General features: G+C 49.4%; 1 protein-coding gene and 1 pseudogene across 5 annotated transcripts in view; one reads left to right on the top strand and one right to left on the bottom strand.

Annotated features, from left to right (window-relative positions):
- CAMK1D (calcium/calmodulin dependent protein kinase ID) overlaps window positions 1–22,594 on the bottom strand; it is a 498,666-nt gene extending 476,072 nt beyond the window's left edge. For all 5 annotated transcript variants that reach the window (XM_005564630.4, XM_005564633.5, XM_005564632.5 and 2 more), the window contains exon 1: window positions 22,266–22,594. In XM_005564630.4, the coding sequence (XP_005564687.1) occupies window positions 22,266–22,357 (92 nt within the window). In that variant the 5' untranslated portion in view covers window positions 22,358–22,594. The remainder of the gene's footprint in view (window positions 1–22,265) is intronic.
- LOC102121448 (large ribosomal subunit protein eL6 pseudogene) lies at window positions 12,128–13,019 on the top strand (annotated as a pseudogene).
- Window positions 22,595–23,106: the final 512 nt, after the last annotated feature.

The raw sequence follows: 23,106 nt of genomic DNA, 5'->3' as shown, positions 1-23,106 counted from the left end.
GGGGGTGTTGGAGATTAACTGTAGGACCCGGGCAGGTCACATCATCTCAATGCACCTGTTTCACAGCCCGTAAAATGAGAGAGCTAATCTAGCTGATCATCTCAGTTACAAAGACCTCACCCTCTTTTTGTTTTTTTTCTGAGACCGTCTAGCTCTGTTGCCCCAGGCTGGAGTGCAGTGGTGAGATCTCAGCTCATTGCAACCTCTGCCTCCTGGGTTCAAGCGATTCTCCTGCCTCAGCCTCCCGAGTAGCTGGGATTACAGACCCTGCCACCATGCCTGGCTAATTTTTGTATTTTTAGTAAAGACGGGGTTTCACCATGTTGGCCAGGCTGGTCTCGAACTTTTGACCTCAAGTGATCCACCCGCCTTGGCCTCCCAAAGTGCTGGGATTATAGGCGTGAGCCACCGCTCCCAGCCCCCAAGACCTCACCTTCTAAGCCAGGGGTCCACAGCCCCCAGGCCATGGGAACAGTACCAGTCGGTGGCCTGTTAGGAACTGGGCAGCAAAATAGGAGGTGAGCAGCCGGCAAGCAAGCAAAGCTTCATCAGTACTTACAGATGCCACCATCACTTGCATTGCTGCCTGAGCTCCACCTCCCATTCAGTCAGCAGTGGCATTAGACTCTCATCAGAACACAAGCCCTGTTGTGAACTGTGCGTGCCAGGGATCTAGACTGCATGCTCCTCATGAGAATCTAACACCTGATGAGCCGTCACTGTCTCCCATTACCCCCAGGCGGGACCGTCTAGTTGCAGGAAAACAAGCTCAGGCTCCCACTGATTCTATATTATGGTGAGTTGTAGAATTGTTTCATTACATATTACAATGTAATAATAATAGGAATAAAATGCACAATAAATGTAATACACTTGAATCATCCTGAAACCATCCCCCTGCCCCTGGTCCATGGAAAAACTTCTTCCACGAAACTGATCCCTGCTGCCAAAAAGGTTGAGGACCACTGATCTAACCTCAAGAACTTCCAAAGACTGTGTTCTAAAGAGGGGTTGGCTTCAAGGTTTAGGGCATCTGCAGCTGAGCAGAAAGCAGGACTGTGCGTGTAACAGTGTTTGTGTCACGAAGCAACTGAGAAGCTGGCTTCCTGTGTCTTACCCTAAGCAGGGAGAGTCAGCCACACTTGGATATGAATATTTTTTATCTCCTTTTTCTCACAAGTATAATTAGCTCTCTGGAAGTCTGTGGAGTCGGGTCTCATCTTGGCAACAGGATCTGTCCCGCTGCTGATTCTGGGGATGTGTTTAGAAGTGGTCATGAGGATAGAGACAGTGACCATGAGAATAAGCCAAGCAAGGCCATCACCACCTCCATCACTGCCCAGCTACACAAAGTACTGACACACTTCAAGTCTGACACGTACTGTGCTCACAAAGACTGTATCTTATAGGGGATAAAGCCACCCCTATATCCACAGCCAGTGCACAGTGATTCAGGCACACCACCTGGTAAAACACTGAAATACCTCCAGTGAGTACAGAACCACAGCCCCACCTCCACAGGTCCAGCCTCAACACTCATCTCTGGGGTCTCTCCCTAGATCTGCCACCCACCCCGCAGAATGACTGACTGCCAATCATCCAGCCAATGACTGACTCTTTTTTTTTTTTTTTTTTGTGACGGAGTCTCGCTCTGTCGCCCAGGCTGGAGTGCAGTGGCGCAATCTCAGCTAACTGCAAGCTCCGCCTCCCGCGTTCACACCATTCTCCTGCCTCAGCCTCCCGAGTAGCTGGGACCACAGGCGCCTGCCACCTCGCCCGGCTAATTTTTTTGTATTTTTAGTAGAGATGGGGTTTCACCGTGTTAACCAGGAAGGTCTTAACCTCCTGAACTTGGGATCCGCCCGCCTCGGCCTCCCAAAGTGCTGGGATTACAGGCGTGAGCCACCGCGCCTGGCCTTTTTTTTTTTTTTTTAAGACAGAGTCTCACTCTGTTACCCAGGCTGGAGGGCAGTGAGTAATCTCAGCTCACTATAACCCCCACCTCCTGGGTTCAAGCGATTCTCCTGCCTCAACCTCCCAAGTAGCCAGGATTGCAGGCATTCGCTACCAGGCCTGACTAATTTTTTTTTAGTTTTTAGTAGACATGGGGTTTCACTATGTTGGCCAGGCTCATCTCAAACTCCTGTCCTCAAGTGATCCACTCACCTTGGTCTGCCAAAGTGCCAGGATTACAGGCATGAGCCACTGCGCCCGGCCCAACAACTGATTCTTACGGTCTCCTTTATATTCTTCCATATTTTTCAAATTCTCTACAAGGATGACATGTTGCTGTTCTAATTTTAAGTTTTTCTTACGGTACCAATCACTTAAAAACTGAAAATGAAAATAATACAACAACATTGAAATAGTGCCAGAGAAAATAAACTATGAAACTTTGAGGTTTGTGTTGATAACTTTCAGATTCAAGATCAACGTATGACCCAGCTTCTACAGGAAGCCTGCCCAAAAGACACCAGCTAGGTTTCAAGAGGTGAATGTGACACTGATGCTGAGAGAAGGAAACTTTTTTTTTTTTTTTTTTTGAGACAGAGTCTCATTCTGTCACCCAGACTGGAGTACAGGGGTGCGATCTCTGCTCACTGCAACCTCCGGCTTCCGGGTTCCAGCGATTCTCCCACCTCAGCCTCCTAAGTAGCTGGGATTACAGGTGTGTGCCACCACGCCCGGCTAATTTTTCTGTATTTTTTAGTAGAGGCAGGGTTTCACCATGTTGGCCAGACTGGTCTCGAACTCCTGACTTCAAGGGATCGGCCCACCTCAGCCTTCCAAAGTGCTGGGATTACAGGCATAAGACATCCCAGCCAGCCGAGAAGGAAACATTTTTAAAGCTATAATCTTTAGGCCAGGTGCGGTGGCTCACGCCTGTAATCCCAGCACTTTGGGAGGCCGAAGCGGGCAGATCACGAGATCAGGAGATCAAGACCATCCTGGCTAACACAGTGAAACCCCATCTCTACTAAAAATACAAAAAATTAGCCGGGCGTGGTGGCGGGTACCTGTAGTCCCAGCTACTCAGGAGGCTGAGGCAGGAGAATGGTGTGAACTCGGGAGGCAGAGCTTGCAGTGAGCAGAGATTGCGCCACCACACTCCAGCCTGGGCGACAGAGCGAGACCTGTCTCAAAAAAAAAAAAAATGCTATAATCTTTGTAACATCATAATTCCTCCTGTATGTATTAATGTTAGGCCTTTACTATAATATATACCAAGCATCACACATTCTTTCTCTCATTTGGGATCTATAAAGTCTATAACGTAAGCAGGTATTATTATTCCCATTTGACAAACAAGGTCATCAGGACACAGAGAGGACAGGCCGGCTCCGTGGCTCATATCTGTAATCTCAGAACTTTGGGAGGCTGAGGTGGGTGGATCATTTGAGGTCAGGAATCCACGACCAGCCCGGCCAACATGGTGAAACCACGTCTCTATTGAGCATACAAAATTAGCCGGGCGTGGTGGTGTATACCTGTAGTCCCAGCTACTCAGGAGGCTGAAGCAGGAGAATCGCTTGAACCTGGGAGGCGGAGTTTGCAGAGAGTCAAGATCACACCACTGAACTCCAAACTGGGTGACAGTGAGACTCCGCCTCAAAAAAAAAAAAAAAAAAAAAAAAAAGACTCAGGATAAAACCAAGATTCCATAGTTCTTAAATGGCAGAGCTGGGACTCAAACTCACACCTCCTGACCTCTGCTTCCTTCAGGGATATGCCGCAGCCACCTTCCAGCGACTCCTAGCTTAAATCAGGAATTTTGCAAGTAGGTTGTTAAACCATGGGGAGCTTGGAATCGGACCAGGTGGGAGTATTCACACCATAGAAATCAGCAAGTGCTACAAATCAGAACAGCCGTCCCACCAAAGCCAGTTATCAGCACACAACTGACTCCAGTGGCCTCCTTCTCTTCCCAAACCATAACACATGCTCACACAGAGGGCGAGGTTTTGCTTCTTTTTTTATATCAGTCAGTACTTCTCTATCCCATCAGCTCCACTAACCAGCTTCTTAGCAGCCTGATAAAAAGAGAATGATGGCCAGGCGTGGCGGCTCAGACCTGTAATCCCAGCACTTTGGGAGGCCAAGGTGGGGGGATCACCTGAAGTCAGAAGTTCAAGACCAGCCTGGCCAACATAATGAAACCCCATCTCTACTAAAAACACAAAAAATTAGCCAGGTGTGGTGGTGTGCGCCTGTAATCCAAGCTACTCGGGGGACTGAGGCAGGAGAATCATTTGAACCCAGAAGGTGGAGGTTGCTGTGAGCCGAGATTGTGCCACTGCACTCCAGCCTGGGCAACAGAGTGAGTCTCCACCTCAAAAAAATAAAAAATGGGCACTGGAGTCAGGAGACTCCTAACTTTCCACGTGCCTCTTAGCAACCTCTTCACCGGAGACATTTAACCTCTCTGACCCTCCATGTCCTTGTCTGTTAAATGAGGTCAGTAATTGCTGCTCACTCACTCACAGTCAGAAGGAATCATGGATGCAAAAACTACATTGCAAACTGTAAAACGCCAAGCAGCTGTGGAAAACAGCATGGCGGTTCCTCAAAAAATGAAACGCAGAATGACCGTCCAATCCAGCAATTCCACTTCCGGCTATATACCCAAAAGAACTGGAGGCACGGGCTCAGACATTTGTGCACCAATGTTCACAGCAGAACAATTCACAACAGCCAAGAGGTGGAAGCTACCTGTGTCCATTAACACACGAATGGATAAACAAAAATTAGCCAGGTGTGGTAGTGCACACCCGTGATACCAGCTACTGGGGAGGCTGAGGCAGGAGGATCACTTGAACCTGGGAGGTGGAGGCTGCAGTGAGCCAAGATCATGCCACTGCACTCCAGCCTGGGCGACAGAACGAGACTCTGTCTTAAAAAAAAAAAAAAACTTAGGAAACAAAAATTGTGTCTGAACTGAATATATATAGCCTTTTTTTGTCAGTATCCTCTAAAGAATACAGTATAACTATTTACATAATATTTACATTGTATTGGGTATTACAAGTAATCTAGAGATGACCTAAAGTACATGAGAGAGGAGGCCAAGGAAGGAAGATCACTAGAGGCCAGGAGTTCGAGACCAGCCTGGCCAATGTGGTGAAACCCCCATCTGTACTAAAAACACAAAAATTAGCCGGGTATGGTGGTGGGCACCTGTAATCCCAGCTGCTTGGAAGGTTGAGGCAGGAGAAATGCTGAAACCTGGGAGGGGGAGGTTGCAGTGAGCCGAGATTGTACCACTGCACTCCAGCCAGGGCAACAGAGCAAGACTCCATCTCAAAAACAAAACAAAAGAAAACAGAACAAAACAAAAGGCCAGGCGCAGCAGTTCATGCCTGTAATCCTGGCACTTTGGGAGGCCGAGGTTGGTGGATCACATGAGGTCAACAGTTTGAGACCAGCCTGACCAAAAAGGTGAAACCATCTTCACTAAAAATATAAAAATTAGCTGGATGTGCTGGCGTGTGCCTGAAGTCCCAGCTACTTGGGAGGCTGAGACAGGGGAATTGCCTGTACCCACGAGGAAGAGGCTGCAGTGAGCCAAAATCACACCACTGCACTCTAGCCTCAGTGACAGAGTGAGACTCTATCTCAAAAAAAAAAAAAAAAGGCTGGGCGCGGGGTGGCTCACGCCTGTAATCACAGCAATTTGGGAGGCCGAGGTGGGTGAATCATGAGGTCAAAAGATTTGAGACCATCCTGGCTAATACAGTGTAACCCTGTCTCTACTAAAAATACAAAAAATTAGCTGCGCGTGGTGGCGGGCGCCTGTAGTCCTAGTTACTTGGGAGGCTGAGGCAGGAGAATGGCGTGAACCCGGGAGGCAGAGCTTGCAGTGAGCCGAGATCGCGCCACTGCACTCCAGCCTGGGAGAGAGAGCAAGACTCCATCTCAAACAAAAAAACAAAAAACAAAAAGTACATGGGAGGATGTGCAAAATTTATATGCAAATACTACACCATTTTATATCAGACACTAGAGCACCGTAAAATTTTGTTATCCGCGGCAGGGTGATTCTGCAAACAGTCCCCAGGAAATACCAAGGGATAACTGTATCACATGGTTCTACTTCTATGTGGTACCTAAAGTAGCCAAATTCACTGAGACAGATGGTGGAAAGGTGTGTATCAAGGGTCAGGGAGGAGGGAATGGGGAGTTAGTATTTCATAGGTGGAGTAGAGGTTCAATGTGGGAAGATGAAAGGGTTCTGGAGATAGACGGTGGCAATGGTTGGTCAATGCTGTAATGTACTAATGTCACAGAACTGCACACTTCAAAATGGTTACGATGGCAAGTTTTATACTACGTATTTTTTAACCACAATTTGTTTTTGGTTTTGTTTTTTGTTTTAAGGAGCAGAGAGTTTAATAAGCAAGAAAGAAGGGGGAAGAAAGAAAGCAGCAGCTTCCCTGTACAGAGACAGAGGGAGGGGGGCTCCAAAGCCAGGAGACGGAACCCCACACTTAGGTAATATCAGTCAGCTATATTCAATGGCTGAAGGAGGTGTTTAACCACAATTTTTAAAAAACAGTCAAATAGGCTAGGTGCGGTGGCTCACGCCTGTAATCCTAGTACTTTGGGAGGCCGAGGCGGGTGGGTCATTTGAGGTCAGGAGATCAAGACCAGCCTGGCCAACATGGTGAAACCCCGTCTCTACTAAAAGTATAAAAATTAGCTGGGTGTGGTGGTGCATGCCTGTAATCCCATATACTCGGGAGGCTGAGGCACGAGAGTAGCTTGAACCCAGGAGGCGGAGATTGCAGTGAGCCGAGATCACACCACTGCACTCCTGCCTGGGCGACAGAGCAAGACTCCATCTCAAAAAAAAAAAAAAAAAAAAAAAAAAAAAAAAAAAAAAGTCACATAGGAAGTCCTGTTATTATATTGAATTTATATCCATTTGTCAAATAAGCTGAAAGGGCCATAGAAAGCCAACATTGTCTGTCCATCACGACTAGGGCCCCAAACTCCATTTTTGCTGACCATGCTAACACACACCCAAAACATCCAAGGAGCATAATTCTTGTACATTATTGCCAAATACAGGCTGTCCCCAACTTATACACAAAATCTGTTCCCAGAGATCACTGAAAGCTTCTTGTTGTTGTTGTTGTTGTTGTTGTTGTTTTGAGGCGTATTTTCTTACGGAAGTGGAATTTTTCATGGTGACCTGGATCCTATTCCCACCTAAAGAAGCCCTGGCATCCACGGAGAGCTGTGACGGTATCTGCAGTCCCGGCCCGGCCCGGCCCTGGAAGAAAGGAATATGGGAGAGGCAGCCACACAGCAGCCTCCCTTTCCAGAGCCCAGGACAGTTTAGGACCCAATTTGGCAATAGTTGATGTAGGCTGGCTTGAAGGTCCTTTTCCCCAAAGCCCCAGTGCATCATTCCCACCTTGCCTCACTCAGCCCTCAACTCCTCAGTTTGCGACCCATTTGAGCCTCCAGGAACGAAATTACTTCTTCCTTCTGCCTCCCATTCAAATGCTAATCAAGTACTGAGAAAAAGTTCTTTCCTTAAAACCACTTACATAGTAAATGACTGGCAGCCTCTCAACCTATTTCAAGGTATTTATATCTTCTCAAGTTTTAAGGCAAATCTGAAGCAGTCTTTTTTCAAGGTTAAGGAAGTGTTAGCCCATAAATGGGAGGACATTTGGGGGCAGGGGACGCTGGCCGGCTGGTCACTCCGATACCTCCTGGCTTCGTACAGCTTCTCTTCTCTCCATCCACAAATTTTCCAAAGCTACAAAGGTTTAGGGTTTTTCTTTTTCACAACACTTTGGGCCTTGTACGAAGGGACAGTGTTGTGTGGGGAGGCAGGCAAGACTGCCACTTGAACAACAGAAACTGTCTGAGGTTTTATTTAACACAATACCTTTAGGATTCCATTTACGGCACCAAATCCAATTTATTGTAAAACCAATTTCAGTGATCTGTGTTGTGGTCATGAAAGACAGAGAAAGTCCTCTCAACAACTAGAAATATTGACTACTTTCAGTTGGAGGAGCTTTCTCTTCCTCTGCTCAGCCTGTGATAGAGGCACCAATAAATCAAGATCCCGGACATTGTCTGGCTGCCACAGGGACTAAAATGGACAGGTCAAGAGAAGAAATCATGGTTGATTTGGAAATTAGCTCCCCAAGTGTTACACTAACATCCTGTGACCTGGGACATTTAAAGCTTTTGAGATCTTCTCCCACCTCCCATGCAAAAATCCCCCAAAAGAATTTTTTTTTTTTTTTTTTTTTTTTTTGGAGACGGAGTCTCGCTCTGCCGCCCAGGCTGGAGTGCAGTGGCCGGATCTCAGCTCACTGCAAGCTCCGCCTCCCGGGTTCATGCCATTCTCCTGCCTCAGCCTCCCGAGTAGTTGGGACTACAGGCGCCCACCACCTCGCCCGGCTAGTTTTTTGTATTTTTAGTAGAGACGGGGTTTCACCGGGTTAGCCAGGATGGTCTCGATCCCCTGACTTCGTGATCCGCCCGTCTCGGCCTCCCAAAGTGCTGGGATTACAGGCTTGAGCCACCGCGCCCGGCCAGAATATTTTAAATCAATGGTTACATATTCTTATGTGGTATATACACATGTATGCTGCCATTTTTAAATACTCTAGCATTAAAATAAATTCAGTACCTATAGGCTTTAAACTACGAAACTCCATGATGGTTAGACACCGTAAGGAAGTTCCTTGAGTCATCAAATCAAAACAGGAGTTTCAATAAGAAACAAAGCAGAAAGACTGAAGCAATTTTCCAAAAAGAAAAGTATGTTGAATCAAAGAGAACCCACGGGCTGCCTGCAGACCTCCGTGCAGTGAGAAGCGACTCTTCCCCAGGCTGATGGAGAGAGGGACAGAGTTTTTAAAAACCAGCTAAGGGTGCAGGGAGAGGTGCAGAGAAAAAAAAAAAAAAAAAGCTGAGAAGCTACCCAGAGGGAGGGCTGAGCCTGGGACACACAGCTAACTAGGTCACTCCAGCACCGGAGCTGGGCCAGAGGACGTTTCAGGCAGAGTCTTTTGCTTAATGCTAGCATTACATGAACTAATCACCCCTGTTGGGAGCAAATGTTGAATGGCTCAGCGGGCCTTCCAAATCTGTGGAAATGGCCTCCGAGGAGCGGGGACAAATGACAGGGAGCAGGCATTGACTGCGCACACACCCACGTGCCACACACGGCTCTCAGTGGGTCGCGTGCATCCTCATTTCATCTTCACAAGCCTCACATTAGGTCCAAGTGTTATCCTGTTTTACAGATGAGGACATGAGGCTCAGAATGGTAACATAATTGGCCCAAAGCCATACAGCTAGGAAGCTGTGGACCCAGGATTTCCACCCATATCCGTGTAACCTCCGAGTACGTTGTTAGCTACTCACTGTACGGGGAAGAACAACTGTGGATCGGTCTTCCCTGGCTGACTGAAGAATTGTTTATGATTTCTGAAACCATAAATTTTGGGGGAGGGTAAATATGCAACATCCTGCATATTTGCAACAAGAGCTTCCAAAAGTAGATTTCCAACAGACACTGACGTGTTCTTCCCCACCGGAACCGGCCCCAAATGTCCAACGGAGGCCAACCTCAGCTGCTGGAGGTAACTACAGCTTGATGACAGTTACTGTACCTTCAATCCCAGTTATGTGCCAGGTACGTCACATACATCACTGAATCCTCACAACAATCCCACCAGGCAGCAACTCCTCTCTCTTAAACTCAGAGAGATTAAGGAATCGATCCAGAGGCATTCAGCTATAAATGCCTGCACCAGAACCATGTTTCTATTACGTTCCATTGCCTCCCCTACCTGGCCTCAGCAGACATACCCAATGAAAGGCTTGCTCTCAAGGTTCAGTGTTAACCAGGAGAAAGAATCCCCCATTTCTTTTTTCTTTTATTTTTTGAGACAGAGCTCACTCTGTCGCCCAGGCTGGAGTGTAGTGGCACAATCTCAGCTCGCAGCAACCTCAAGCGTTTCTCATGCCTCAGCCTCCCCAGTAGCTGGGATTACAGGCATGCAACACCATGCCAGCTAATTTTTGTGTTTTTAGTAGAGATGGGGTTTTACCATGTTGGCCAGGCTGGTCTCGAACTCCTGACCTCAGGTGATCCACCCACCTCAGCCTCCCAAAGTGCTATGATTACAGGCATGAGCCACTGCACCTGGTCCCCCATTTCTTTTTTCTTTTTTTTCTCTGTGGGGACACGGTCTCTCTCTGTGACCCAGGCTGGAGTGTAGTGGTACCATCATAGCTCACTGCAGCCTCAAGAGATCCTTCTGCCTCAGTCTCCCAAAGTGCTGGGATTACAGTTGTGAGCCAGCACTCCAGGCTGGAATCCTCTCCACTTCTAAGTCCTGCTGAAAGATTTGGAAAAACAGCACAAGACATGGAGAACTGATAGCTGAAGATATAAAATGAACTTTGGTCTGTGGCGTCATGAACTTGACCTATGGCATGTATTTGGAGGTTACCTTTGATCTAACTGGAGCCTGAATAATTAATACACTGCATAATAAACCAAAAAGAAAAAGAAAAGAAAAGAAAATCAAGTGAGAGCTAATAAAAAACCACCCCAAAGAAAAAGAGATCTCCCTCACCACAGAAAGTCAAAGGCGCACAGAGAACACGAACCGAGATCAGGCTGGAACCTGGAGTCCATGTGCCCTCCTGAACTAAATAAGCACGGAACTGACCATCTTGCATCAGGAAAATAACTTGGGTCTGCTGACTCGGGCACCAGCTTCATGGTGGCCGCCTACAAGCAGTTCCTTCATTAATTAAAGAAACATAATGGCCAAGCGGAGTGGCTCCTGCCTGTAATCCCACCACTTTGTGAGGCTGAGGCGAGCAGATCACTTGGCGTCAGGAAATCTAGACCAGCCTAGACAACATGTTGAAACATCATCTCTACCAAAAATATATAAATTAGCCGGGCGTGGTGGCATGTACCTGTAGTCCCACCTACTCGGGAGACCGAGGCAGGAGAATCGCTTGAACGCAGGAGGCGGAGGTTGCAGTGAGCCACGATCGCGCCATTGCATTCCAGCCTGGATGACAGAGCAAGACTCCATCTCAAAAAATAAAATTTAGGCCAGGCACGGTGGCTCAAGCCTGTAATCCCAGCACTTTGGGAGGCCGAGACGGGTGGATCACAAGGTCAGGAGATCGAGACCATCCTGGCTAACACGGTGAAACCCCGTCTCTACTAAAAAAATACAAAAAACTAGCTGGGCGAGGTGGCGGGCGCCTGTAGTCCCAGCTACTTGGGAGGCTGAGGCAGGAGAATGGCGTAAACCCGGGAGGCAGAGCTTGCAGTGAGCTGAGATCCGGCCACTGCACCCCAGCCTGGGCGACAGAGCGAGACTCTGTCTCAAAAAAATAAAATAAAATAAAATAAATAAATAAATAAAATTTAAATTAAAAAATTTAAAAAAGGAAACATACCGCCGGTGGGCAAGTTGACCAGTAATGTGACAACTCTCTGTTGGACCAATGCCTAAGCCCTCCCAGAGGAAAGAGGAGGAGGAGAAGCAGGAGGAGAGAGATTGAAGGGGATTTAAGGAGATTTATTCAGGGAAAGGAAAGATTAAAGAGATTTACAGAGACCCAGCCAAAGAAAAACTCCACAAGTTAACCCCTAAAATCCTCCCCTGAGAGCACACAAATGTCCACCTGGCACCAGCCAAACCTAGTTACTGTCCATTCAGTGGCCAAGTTTGAACCAGAAATTTGTACTTGAGACACAGTCATCATTAGCTTATCTGGGAACAAACTCTACCCAAACTCCCATTTCCCAGATCTTATGTTACTAATCAATAAGGACACTGAAGTTGGTTATCTTTACCTTTTTTCCTTTTATTTATTTTTTTTTTTTTTTTGAGACCGAGTCCGCTCTGTCACCCAGGCTGGAGTGCAGTGGCGCAATCTCAGCTCACTGAAATCTTCACCTCCCAGTTCAAGCAATTCTCCTGCCTCAGCCTCCCAAGTAGCTGGGACTACAGGTGCACGGCACCACACCCAGCTAATTTTCTGTATTTTCAGTAGAGACAAGGTTTCACCATGTTGGCCAGGCTGGTCTTGAAATCCTGACCTCAAATGATCAGCCCACCTCTTTCCCATCTTGCAAGATGGCGGGTGAAAAAGTTGAGAAGCCAGATACTAAAGAGAAGAAACCCGAAGCCAAGAAGGCTGATGCTGGTGGCAAGGTGGAAAAGGGTCACCTCAAGGCTAAGAAGCCCAAGAAGGGGAAACCCCATTGCAGCGCAATCCTGTCCTTGTCAGAGGAATTGGCAGGTACTCCCGATCTGCCATGTATTCCAGAAAGGCCATGTACAAGAGGAAGTACTCAGCTGCTAAATCCAAGGTTGAAAAGAAAAAGAAGGAGAAGGTTCTTGCAACTCTTACAAAACCAGTTGGTGGTGACAAGCACGGCGGTACCCGGGTGGTTAAACTTCGCAAAATGCCTAGATACTATCCTACTGAAGATGTGCCTCGAAAGCTGTTGAGCCACGGCAAAAAACCCTTCAGTCAGCACGTGAGAAAACTGCGAGCCAGCATTACCCCCGGGGCCATTCTGATCATCCTCACTGGATTCCACAGAGGCTTACTTGTGACTGGACCTCTGGTCCTCAATCGAGTTCCTCTACGAAGAACACATCAGAAATTTGTCATTGCCACCTCAACCAAAATCGATATCAGCAATATCAAAATCCCAAAACATCTTACTGACGCTTACTTCAAGCAGCAGCAGCCGCGGAAGCCCAGACACCAGGAAGCTGAGATCTTCGACACAGAAAAAGAGAAATACGAGATTACAGAGCAGCGCAAGATTGATCAGAAAGCTGTGGACTCACAAATTCTACCAAAAATCAAAGCTGTTCCTCAGCTCCAGGGCTACCTGCGATCTGTTTGCCCTGACGAATGGAATTTATCCTCACAAATTGGTGTTCTAAATGTCTTAAGAACCTCATTAAATAGCTAACTACAAAAAAAAAAAAAAAGATCAGCCCACCTTGGCCTCCCAAAGTGTTGGGGTATTACAGGCGTGAGCTACAGCACCCAGCCTGTTATCTTTTTTCAATTAAAAAAAACTTTTAAGCCAGACACGGTGGCTCACACCTATAATCCCGGCACTTAGGAAGACTGAGGCGGGTGGATTGCTTGAGCCCGGGAGTTTGAGACCAGTCTGGGCAACATGGTGCAACCCCATCTCTACAAAAAATAAAATTAGGCCGGGCGCAGTGGCTCACGCCTGTAATCCTAGCACTTTGGAGGACCGAGACAGATAGATCGAGACCATCCTGCCTAACACAGTGAAACCCCGTCTCTAATAAAAATACAAAACATTAGCCGGGCGTGGTGGCGGGCGCCTGTAGTCCCAGCTACTAGGGAGGCTGAGGCAGGAGAATGGCGTGAACCCAGGAGGTGGAGCTTGCAGTGAGCCGAGATGGCACCACTGCACTCCAGCCTGGGCAACAGAGTGAGACTCTGTCTCAAAATAAAAATAAAAATAAAAATAAATTAAAATAAAATTAGTCGGGCGTAGTGGTGTGGGCCTATAGTTGCAGCTACTCAGGAGGCTGAGGTGGGAGGAACACGTGCACCCACAAATTCAAGGCTGCAGTGAGTTACGATCACATCACTACATTCCAGCCTGGGAGACATAGCAAGATCTTGTTTAAAAAAAAAAAAAAAAATACAAAATATAAAACATCCTGTCTAAGAAAAGGAGTAGTAAGAGTTCTCGCATTTTTTATATTTCTCACTGAAAGCGTTTGGGCTTTGAACTCCCAAGTCAACTTGGACAGTTAGAGGTTAAAGGCCCACCTGTCAAAGTGATCTAGCTCTTTTTTTTTTCTTTTTTCTTTTTTTTTTTTTTTTTTTTTTTTTTTGAGACAGAGTTTTGCTCTTGTTGCTCAAACTAGAGTGCAATGGCGCAATCTCAGCTCACCGCAACCTCCGCCTCCCAGCTTCAAGTGATTCTCGTGCCTCAGTCTCCCGAGTAGCTGGGATTACAGGCATGCACCATCACGCCCGGCTAATTTTTGTATCATTAGTAGAGACGGGGTTTCTCCATGTTGGTCAAGCTGGTCTTGAACTCCCGACCTCAGGTGATCCACCCACCTCAGCCTCCCAAAGTGCTGGGATTACAGGCGTGAGCCACCCCGCCCGGCCTGATTTAGCTCTTCCTATTGATAATTCTAAAGGCACAAAACAGCACTTCCACAGAATTAAGCAGCTCTTTCCTCTGCTAACATTTCCAGCCTATCACAGGCGTTTCCTACTGTGACAAAAGAGGAGGTACCTCGAAGTCCCTCCGAGAATTTCATCTTCAAATTCAGAATCCCTCCCCGGGGGAGCTGAGAAGCCCAAGGCTGTGAGCCTGCCCCTGTAAACTGTTTCCAGAGTCTCCCAACACAAGGGCACCCACAATGGGCACACAGAGCAGGTGCTCCGAGAATTCTTGGTGAAACCGAACAAAACCACCAAATGAACTGTTCTTCCAACCTCAAGTCCTGGGAGAATCTCAAACCCCACATCCAGTCTACCAGCAATTCCTACCAGGTCCACCTTTAAAACACATCCGGAATCCAGCGGGGTGCGGTGGCTCACGCCTGTAATCCCAGCACTTTGGGAGGCAGAGGCGGGCGGATCACGAGGTCAGGAGATCGAGACCTTCCTGGCCAATATGGTGAAACCTCATCTCTACTAAAAAAATACAAAAATTAGCTGGGCGTGGTGGTGCACACCTGTAATCCCCGCTACTCAGGAGGCTGAGGCAGGAGAATCACTTGAATCCGGGAGGCAGAGATTGCAGTGAGCCAAGATCGCGCCCACTGCACTCCACTGCCCGACTAACTTTATTTTATTTTATTTTATTTTATTTTTTTGAGATGGGGTCTCGCTCTGTCACCCAGGCTGGAGTGCAGTGGCATGATCTCGGCTCACTACAAGCTCCACCTCCCGGGTTTATGCCATTCTCCTGCCTCAGCCTCCCTAGTAGCTGGGACTCCAGCCTGGGCGAGACTCTGTCTCAAAAAAAAAAAAAAAAAAAAAAAAAACACAACACATCCAGAATCCAATCACTTCTCATCACCTCCATGCTGCTTCCCAATTCTAAACACCATTACCTCTCAGCTGGATCACTGTAAGAGCCTAACTGATCTCCCCACTTCTGCCCTTGAACCCCAACCCTCTGTTCCCAACACAATCACCCCAGGGATCATTAAAAGCACAAATCAGACCAAGTCACTCCTCTGCTCAAAACCCTCCAAGGTTCTCCATTTCTCTTAGAGCTAAAGCCAAAGTCTTCACTGCAGCCTATGAGGCCCTTGTCAACCTGCCTTCCCACACCCCCCTTGTCCTCACCCTCCCCCCATCTCTCTCTCACCTTAGCTCCCCTTACTCCTCCCCCTTGGCCGCATGGCCTCCTGGAAGCCACTGGGCCTCAAAAATGCCAGGCATGGCCAGGCGTGGTGGCTCACACCTATAATCCCAGCATTTTGGGAGGCTGAGGTGGGAGGATCGCTTGAGCTCAAAAGTTAGAGACCAGCCTGGGCAACAAGGCAAGATCCTATCTCTACAAAAATAAAAAAAAATCAGCCAGGTGTGGTGATGCACACCTGCCGTACCAGCTACTCGGGAGGCTAAGGCAGGAGGATCGCTGGAACCCAGGAAGTTGAGGCTGCAGTGAGCTATAATTATGCCACTACACTCTGACCTGGTGATGGATTGAGACCCTGTCTCAAAAAAAAAAAATTCCAGGCAGGCTCCCACATCAGGCACTTGCCCTTGTGGCCGCCTTTGACCGGAAGAGTCTACGTTCAGACAGTCCCATGGCTCTTTCCAGATCTGAATTCAAGTGTCACCTCAAGCTGCCATCGCCCCACCCCACACATCCCCTGTGGCTCTTGGTTCCTGCCTAACCTGCAGCTTCTAACGTGCTGTTCCTTTCCCTTCTTTGCTCCTTGTATTTTCTGTGGCTCCAGGAGAGCAGGCATTCTCGTCTGCTCACTGCCGTCTCCTCAGTGCCTAGAATATAGCAGGTGTTCAACCGGTATTTTTAAATGTATGAGAGGGCCGGGCGCGGTGGCTCAAGCCTGTAATCCCAGCACTTTGGGAGGCCGAGACGGGCAGATCACAAGGTCAGGAGATCGAGACCATCCTGGCTAACACGGCGAAACCCCGTCTCTACTAAAAAAAAACACACACAAAAAATTAGCCGGGCGAGGTGGCGGCGCCTGTGGTCCCAGCTACTCGGGAGGCTGAGGCAGGAGAATGGCGGGAACCCGGGAGGTGGAGCTTGCAGTGAGCTGAGATCTGGCCACTGCACTCCAGCCTGGGCGACAGAGCAAGACTCCGTCTCAAAAAATAAATAAATAAATAAATAAATAAATAAATAAATGTATGAGAGGCTGAATTTATATCACGCCTTAAAACAAGAGGACTGGGGAATCCAAACATCTAAGGAAGACTGCAGCGGGGACACCCTCGGGGAGAAGTCTAGGGGCTTCCCGCCCCTCCTTTTTTCTCAGTAATGTTCTTCCTAATGTTTCTCACGGACTCTCAAATTCTGAGTAACCCCAGGAAAACGACTATGAAATCCACCAGTCAAATATACGAACCACCTCGAGTGTCTATGCGTTATCTCCTCCACCACACACACACACACGCGCACACACACATAAACACATATATACCAAAAAAGAAAATTTGAGTCTGTTTTCCATCTGGACTTTCAGACAAACCAATCATCTGTATCCTCAATAGGTGTATTTATTGGGCAGTTTCAGAATAAGTAGGGTAGTATGAGATGAGTGGGAAAAGATGGCGCTTGACCCATGGAAGTTTCTATTTATAGTCTTCCTAAAGCAGCACCCAGCAGGCACTCATTTCATGAAAAAGGAGACCCACTGCTATTGACACGAAGTGGGATCAGGGTGCTGGTCCTGAGCTCTTACTGTGCTACCAGTACAGTCACAAAAATGTCCCTCCAGAGCCAAGTGCAGTGGCACGTGCCTGTCATCCCAGCACTTTGGGAGGCCAAAGTGGGAGGATCACTTGAGGCCAGGAGTTTGAGACCAGACTGGGCAACACGCAAGACTCTGTCTCTACAAAAAATAAAAAAATTAGCCAGGCGTGGTGGTGCACACCTACAGTCCTAGCTACTCGGGAGGTTCAGGAAGGAGAATCACTTGAGCCCAGGAGTTTGAGGCTGCAGTGAGCTATGATCGCACCACTGCACACCAGCCTGGGTGACAGAGCATGGTTCTGTCTTTAAAACAAAAAAAAATTTCCTCCAAACAGAAATGAGCTGCACCTAGCCACACAAGGAAAGCCCCCAGGGAACAAAAGCAAGTGCCCTCCTTACACAGGGACCCACAAAATCTTAGGGTTGCAAGGGTACTTGAAAATTTTCTCATGGGCCGAGCGCGGTGGCTCACGTCTGTAATCCCAGCACTTTGGGAGGCCGAGGCAGGCGGATCACGAGGTCAGGAGATCAAGACCGTCTTGGTCAACACAGTGAAACCCCATCTCTACTAAAAAATATAAAAAATTAGCCAGGTGTGGTGGCGTGTGCCTGTAATCCCAGCTACTTGGGAGGCTGAGGCAGGGGAATCACTTGAACCCAGGAGGCGGAGGTTGCAGTGAGCTGAGATCGTGCCACTACACTCCATCCTGGCAACAGAGCAAGACTCCGTCTCAAAAAAAAAAAAAAAAAAACCAGAAAGCAAGAGAAAATTATCTCATGTTCCCTGTTCCCCACCCCCAACCTGCCTTGATTTTATAGATGAAGAAACTGAGACAGGGAGAAGGTAATGTAGGTCAATGTCCAAGCAGCCTACAAGCCACAAAACCCTTCATGGCTGAACCAGACCTAAAACCCAGTCTCAAATCCTCCACGATGCCTTGTCCAGCCATCTACAGACTGGAATGACTTCCATTTCAAATGCTCAGCCTATACGAAAAACATGTATTCATACCCCGTGGAGATGAAGATACATTTTCTAGGGCATGCCATGTTCTGCACTCCCAGGGAAAAGAGGTTTGTTAGGAGACTCATTTTGTAACGTGCCAAGTACCCAGGCCTTTCCATTCACATGCATTTCACAGCCTGGAAATTGCAGAAGTGACTTCTGTGAGTCTGGGGTGCTTCCTAGACACCACACCGAAGCTTTCCTCCCATCCATATACTTCTCTGAATAGTGTTTTAGGGGGTTTTTTATTTTTTATTTTTTGCTTCAGTAGTCACTGAAAGATAGCTACGATAGAGATGGCCTGAACAGCCTTGGCAAATACACCAACAGAAATGTGTACCCCTCCTAATTGGCCATTACATAACATTTATTTGCTCTCATAGTGTGCCAAGGGTCTGAAAACATGCTGATTAATAGACAATAATTAAGTCTCACCACCTTATTCAGAGATATGATCATGTTCTGGGATTCCCTTTGGTAGGAGGCTACACCGAAGCAACACAGGTTGAAAGGTTTCTCCCTGAGCCCTGACTCAGAGGTGCATCAGACAACCCAGGCCAGACCAGAAAGCCCAGTCCTTTCTCTTATGCTGCTCTTTGCTTCCTCAATCTCATTTTCCACCCTCCTGGGCCAACTTTCAATCCCATTCGGCCCCCACTCTCCAGCAAGGTCCCTCTAACCACACAGACTGTCTTGACCCCTTAGCTTCCAACAGTAAATGCTCGGCTCCATGAGGTGAGACACCTGGATAAGGCAGTGGATATCAGATTACAAAGTGTGGCAAAGTGAGTGCTCCTCCAGCCTTTGCAATGCTTTATTTTAAATGCATGTGAACACTGTGAGCTGACAGCCCTGCTTCTCGCAAGGCTTTCCTGCCTTTGTATCTTAAAGACGAAAGGAGAAAGTGGGGCAAACAAAGTGACTGGAACTGTGGCATACTTTGGAAATGAATGCCAGTGGTTAATTGTTGACGCCTTTCATTTGTGTTAGATTTCATTCAAAACAAGAGAAGGGACCAGACTCAAAATCCACACTGAAGGGAGGAGAAGTCAACTCCACATTAAGACTCAGGCCAGGGTCACCAGGGTGGAGCAGGCATCTCAAACTGGGGACCACTTCTATAAAGTACACAGAGGCAGCCAGGCGCAGTGGCTCACGCCTGTAATCCCAACACTGTGGGAGGCCGGGGCGGGTGGATCACGAGGTCAGGAGATCAAGACCATCCTAGCTAATACGGCGTAACCCCATCTCTACTAAAAATACAAAAAAAAATTAGCTGGGCGTGGTGGCAGGTGCCTGTAGTCCCAGCTACTCGGGAAGCTGAGGCAGGAGAATAGCGTAATCCCGGGAGGCAGAGCTTGCAGTGAGCTGAGGTCGTGCCACTGCATTCCAGCCTGGGCAACGAAGCAAGACTCCTTCTCAAAAAAAAGAAAAAAAAAGAAAGTCCACAGAGGCAAAAGGATGACAATCCAAAAGCTCTGAAATGCTTCCAAGTTTAGATAACATTATGCTATCATTATTGCCATCATTATGTTTTCTTTTTTTTTTTTTTTTTTTTTTTTTTTTGAGACCGAGTCTCACTCCGTAGCCCAGGCTGGAGGGCAGAGGCGTAATCTCGGCTCACTGAAACCTCCGCCTCCCAGGTTCAAGCGATTCTCCTGCCTCAGTCTCCCGAGTAGCTGAAATTATAGGCATGCGCCACCACACCCGCCTAATTTTTGTATTGTTAGTAGCGACAGGGTTTCACCATGTTGGCCAGGCTCGTCTCAAACTCCTAACTTCAAGTGATCAGCTCGCCTTAGCCTCCCAAAGTTCTGGGATTACAGGTGTGAGCCACCACGCCCAGCCCAATATGTTTTCTTTACGTTAATATTAAAGTTCGTGTTCCAAATACTAAAGTTAAGTCAAATTATTTACTCAACATTTGCCATTACAATATCTACAAAGTGTGTCAACCCTGTACGGATAATCAAAAGTGGCTCTGTCTATCTGTTCACAGATACCAGCTCTGCCACTTAATAGCTAGCTAAGGTGTGGCAGCTCACATAGTATCTCTGCCACCTTAGTTTTCTCATCTGCAAATTGGGTATAATGGTAAATACCTACTTCGTAAGGTTACTCTGAAATTTAAATGAGTTAATACACATAAGGCATGTAAAATAAGACCTGATCTTGGGTATACATTTCAGAATACCATCTATGATTACCATGATTATTATGTCGAGTAAAAACATCTTGATTATTGCACTGTTTCTCTATCATTCTTCTAGGTCCCCTGCCGGCGCTACAGCGGGAAGCTCCTTTGCAAAGAATTCCATCCCAGGCAGAAGGGAATGCTTTGGGACCCTAAGAGGGACCTGTTCCCAAAGCTCACCGAACATGGCTGGAGTCCAAGAGGCTGTTCTGCCAGAAATGCACTCTGGCACCAGAAGGCAAATCCCCATTTTTCCCCAAGGTGGAAACCACCCGCAGTCATCTCCAAACACGGTGCTCCAGCAGGAGCCACAGCTCGGAGCCTCAGCAGCCCTGCCACTGCAGAGGTGCAGCTGCAGGAGTCAGTTAGGGGACAGGGCATCAGTCACCCCGAGGCTACAGGCAAGAAGCCAGTGTGGGTGGGCTCGGGTGGGAACAAGCCATGCACAGGAAGGCATTCACACAGGGTGGGTCCCCACACTCTCCCATTCCCTCATCGGCGGCCACAGCACGGGTCCTGGATGACAAGCAAAGGCCATGCTTTCTTGTCTCTCAGTAACTTGAGCATCTCAGAATCACAACCCCAAACCCAAATAAACCTCAGTGGCAATTTTCAAAAGTTTTGACCCAAACTAACCCCTTACCTGGCTGCACTGAGAGGCAACCCCAAACCCCTATTTATTAAAAAGCTACATCTTTTTCTGTTTTCATTCCAACAAAGGTAGCAAATAGGTGCCCTCCCTGAAAGGCAACAACCACAGCAGGGAGACCCCGCTCTAATCCTCAGCGTGCGCCTTCCTGGGAATCAGAAGCAGGGCTGGGAACGCCACCCTCACAACTTCACTCCAGGGGACCTCCTGCAGATCTGCGTGGGGATGGGGGAAAATGACTGAACAGCAGCAGACCCCGAGCCTGGAGGTGAAGACAATCTGGGTAATGTGGTGCTGGAAAAAAACCAAGCACAAAAACAAGCACACGGAAAAAAAAGGAGGAAGGAAAGAAAGAGCACCCGACAACGCACTGATTTATCCCAGGAAATAGCTCCTTTCTCTTCCCAGCCTAATCAACACCTCCATGAACCCCTGCAAAATGTGCACTTCAGACTGCACACTTGTGCGTGAATACACATACACTGGCCGATACTGATGCACAACAAATACTGATCGTATGAGGGAAGAAAATAACTTTAACTTCAGACTCATTCGGCAGATCCTGATTCTCTTTCACTATCAGCCTCCCCACCTATTCTGAGCCACTCCAAAACAAAACAAACAAGACCCAACTCCTGGGCAGAAAGGGAACAGCAGCTGAGCTGAGCAGCACACGCTTGGAGCGTTCCTGCCATCGACTTCGGATTATTTCTGCTTTCTTGAGACGCAGCCATCAGCATGGGACTCGATGCAGCCCGGAGAGCACCGCCCGCGCAGCGACGCGCACAGACCCTCCCTTGGAGACGCGCTCCCCGGCGCGTGCGGCCGAGCCCGCGTGAAATGCACAGACCCTCAGGTGAGGCTCTGCCCACGTGTGACCCTGAGCACTGCGAAGCCCTTCCCTTCCATCCTCCCGTGGCCACCCAAAGTCTTGCCTACACCTCGTACGTGCAGATGCCAGTTCCATAGGAATACATGATGTAAGGACAGAAATGGGAATGACTGGAGGCTGATCTTCTCGTGACCACGTCTCGCCAACGCGGTGCGCCCATGCACACGGCGAGTAAACGCACACAGCCGGTAAACAGCCATCCCCACCATGCTCAGCCCACAGTCACGCGTGGGGAGAAGGCAGCGGAGAGGGCGGCGGTAGCAGGGGAAGTGGGAAGTCGCGCGCCCGCGTGGGCTGCTCCCTGACAGCCCGGCGCTGCCCCCTCCCCCTCCCGGGAACTGCGCCCACCCGGGGGTCGCAGGCCCACGCGTCGGGTGCGCTCGGGGGGCTCTGCAGCGCGGAGATCGGGACAATGAGGACGCGGTGACAGGCTGGGTTCCTGCCGCGGTGGTGGCGGCGGCGGCGGCAGCTGGAGCTGCCCGTGCAGCCCCCGCCGCGGCCACCTCCACCCTCGCCTCCCCGGTCCCCACTTACGTTCCGAGGGTCTCCTTGAACTCGAAGATCTTCTTGATATCTTCAGCTTGCTTTTTCCAGGAGGAGCTGCTCTCGCCGTTCTCCCGGGCCATGGCCGACGAGCGCGGCGCGGAGGAGCGGCCGGGGGCGCGCTGGGGAGGGGGCGCCGGGGGCGCGGCGCGGGCGCAGGGGCGGCGGGGATGCCGGGCGGCTCGGGCTGCGGCGCAGCTTCCTCCTCTGCAGTTTCCTCTTTCGCTCTCGCCGCCGCCGCCGCGGTCCCTCCCTGGCTCTTATTTCTGCTGTTCTCGGGCACAGACTTCCTGCCGCCGCCGCGCGCCGGCTCCTTTGCCGCCGCCTGCCAGCCTCACTTTCTGCTACTTTCTTGCCTCCCTCCCGCTCCCTCCCTGCCGCCAGCCGCGCTCCCCCCCACCTCGCGCCTCCTCCCCCTCCTCCCCCTCCTCCCCCTCCCGCGGGCTCCCCGCCCTCCCCGTGCGCCCCGGCCGCTCCCCGCCTCCAGCGCGCCGCCTTCGGGGATGTCCCGCTCCCCTCCCAGGAGCGCCGGGCCGCGGCCGTCGTGCCCCCTGGAGCCCCGGCGAGGGCGAGTGTGGGCCCCCGGCAGGTGCGGGGCGCACGCGGGAGAGCCCCAGCCCCTCGGGGAGCTGGAAACCGAGTCAAGTCTGGGGGCGCCGGGGCTTTCCCGTCTCCGGCGGGAGGGGGCGCCTCTGCGTGGCTCGGAAGCGCCAGGCGGGCGGGGGTGCGCGGCGGCCGGATGCGGGGCGCCGAGGGCGGGGCGCCTTCCCGCGCTGTGGCCGGTGGCCCGGGGGACCCGAGGGGCGCGGCGCGGGGCGGGTGGGGGCCGGTT

The sequence above is a fragment of the Macaca fascicularis genome, chromosome 9 (assembly GCF_037993035.2).
Source record: "Macaca fascicularis isolate 582-1 chromosome 9, T2T-MFA8v1.1".
Taxonomy (NCBI): Eukaryota; Metazoa; Chordata; class Mammalia; order Primates; family Cercopithecidae; genus Macaca; species Macaca fascicularis.
The sequence above is the reverse complement of the archived record's forward strand: the minus strand, read 5'-3'. Positions and strand labels throughout refer to the sequence as shown.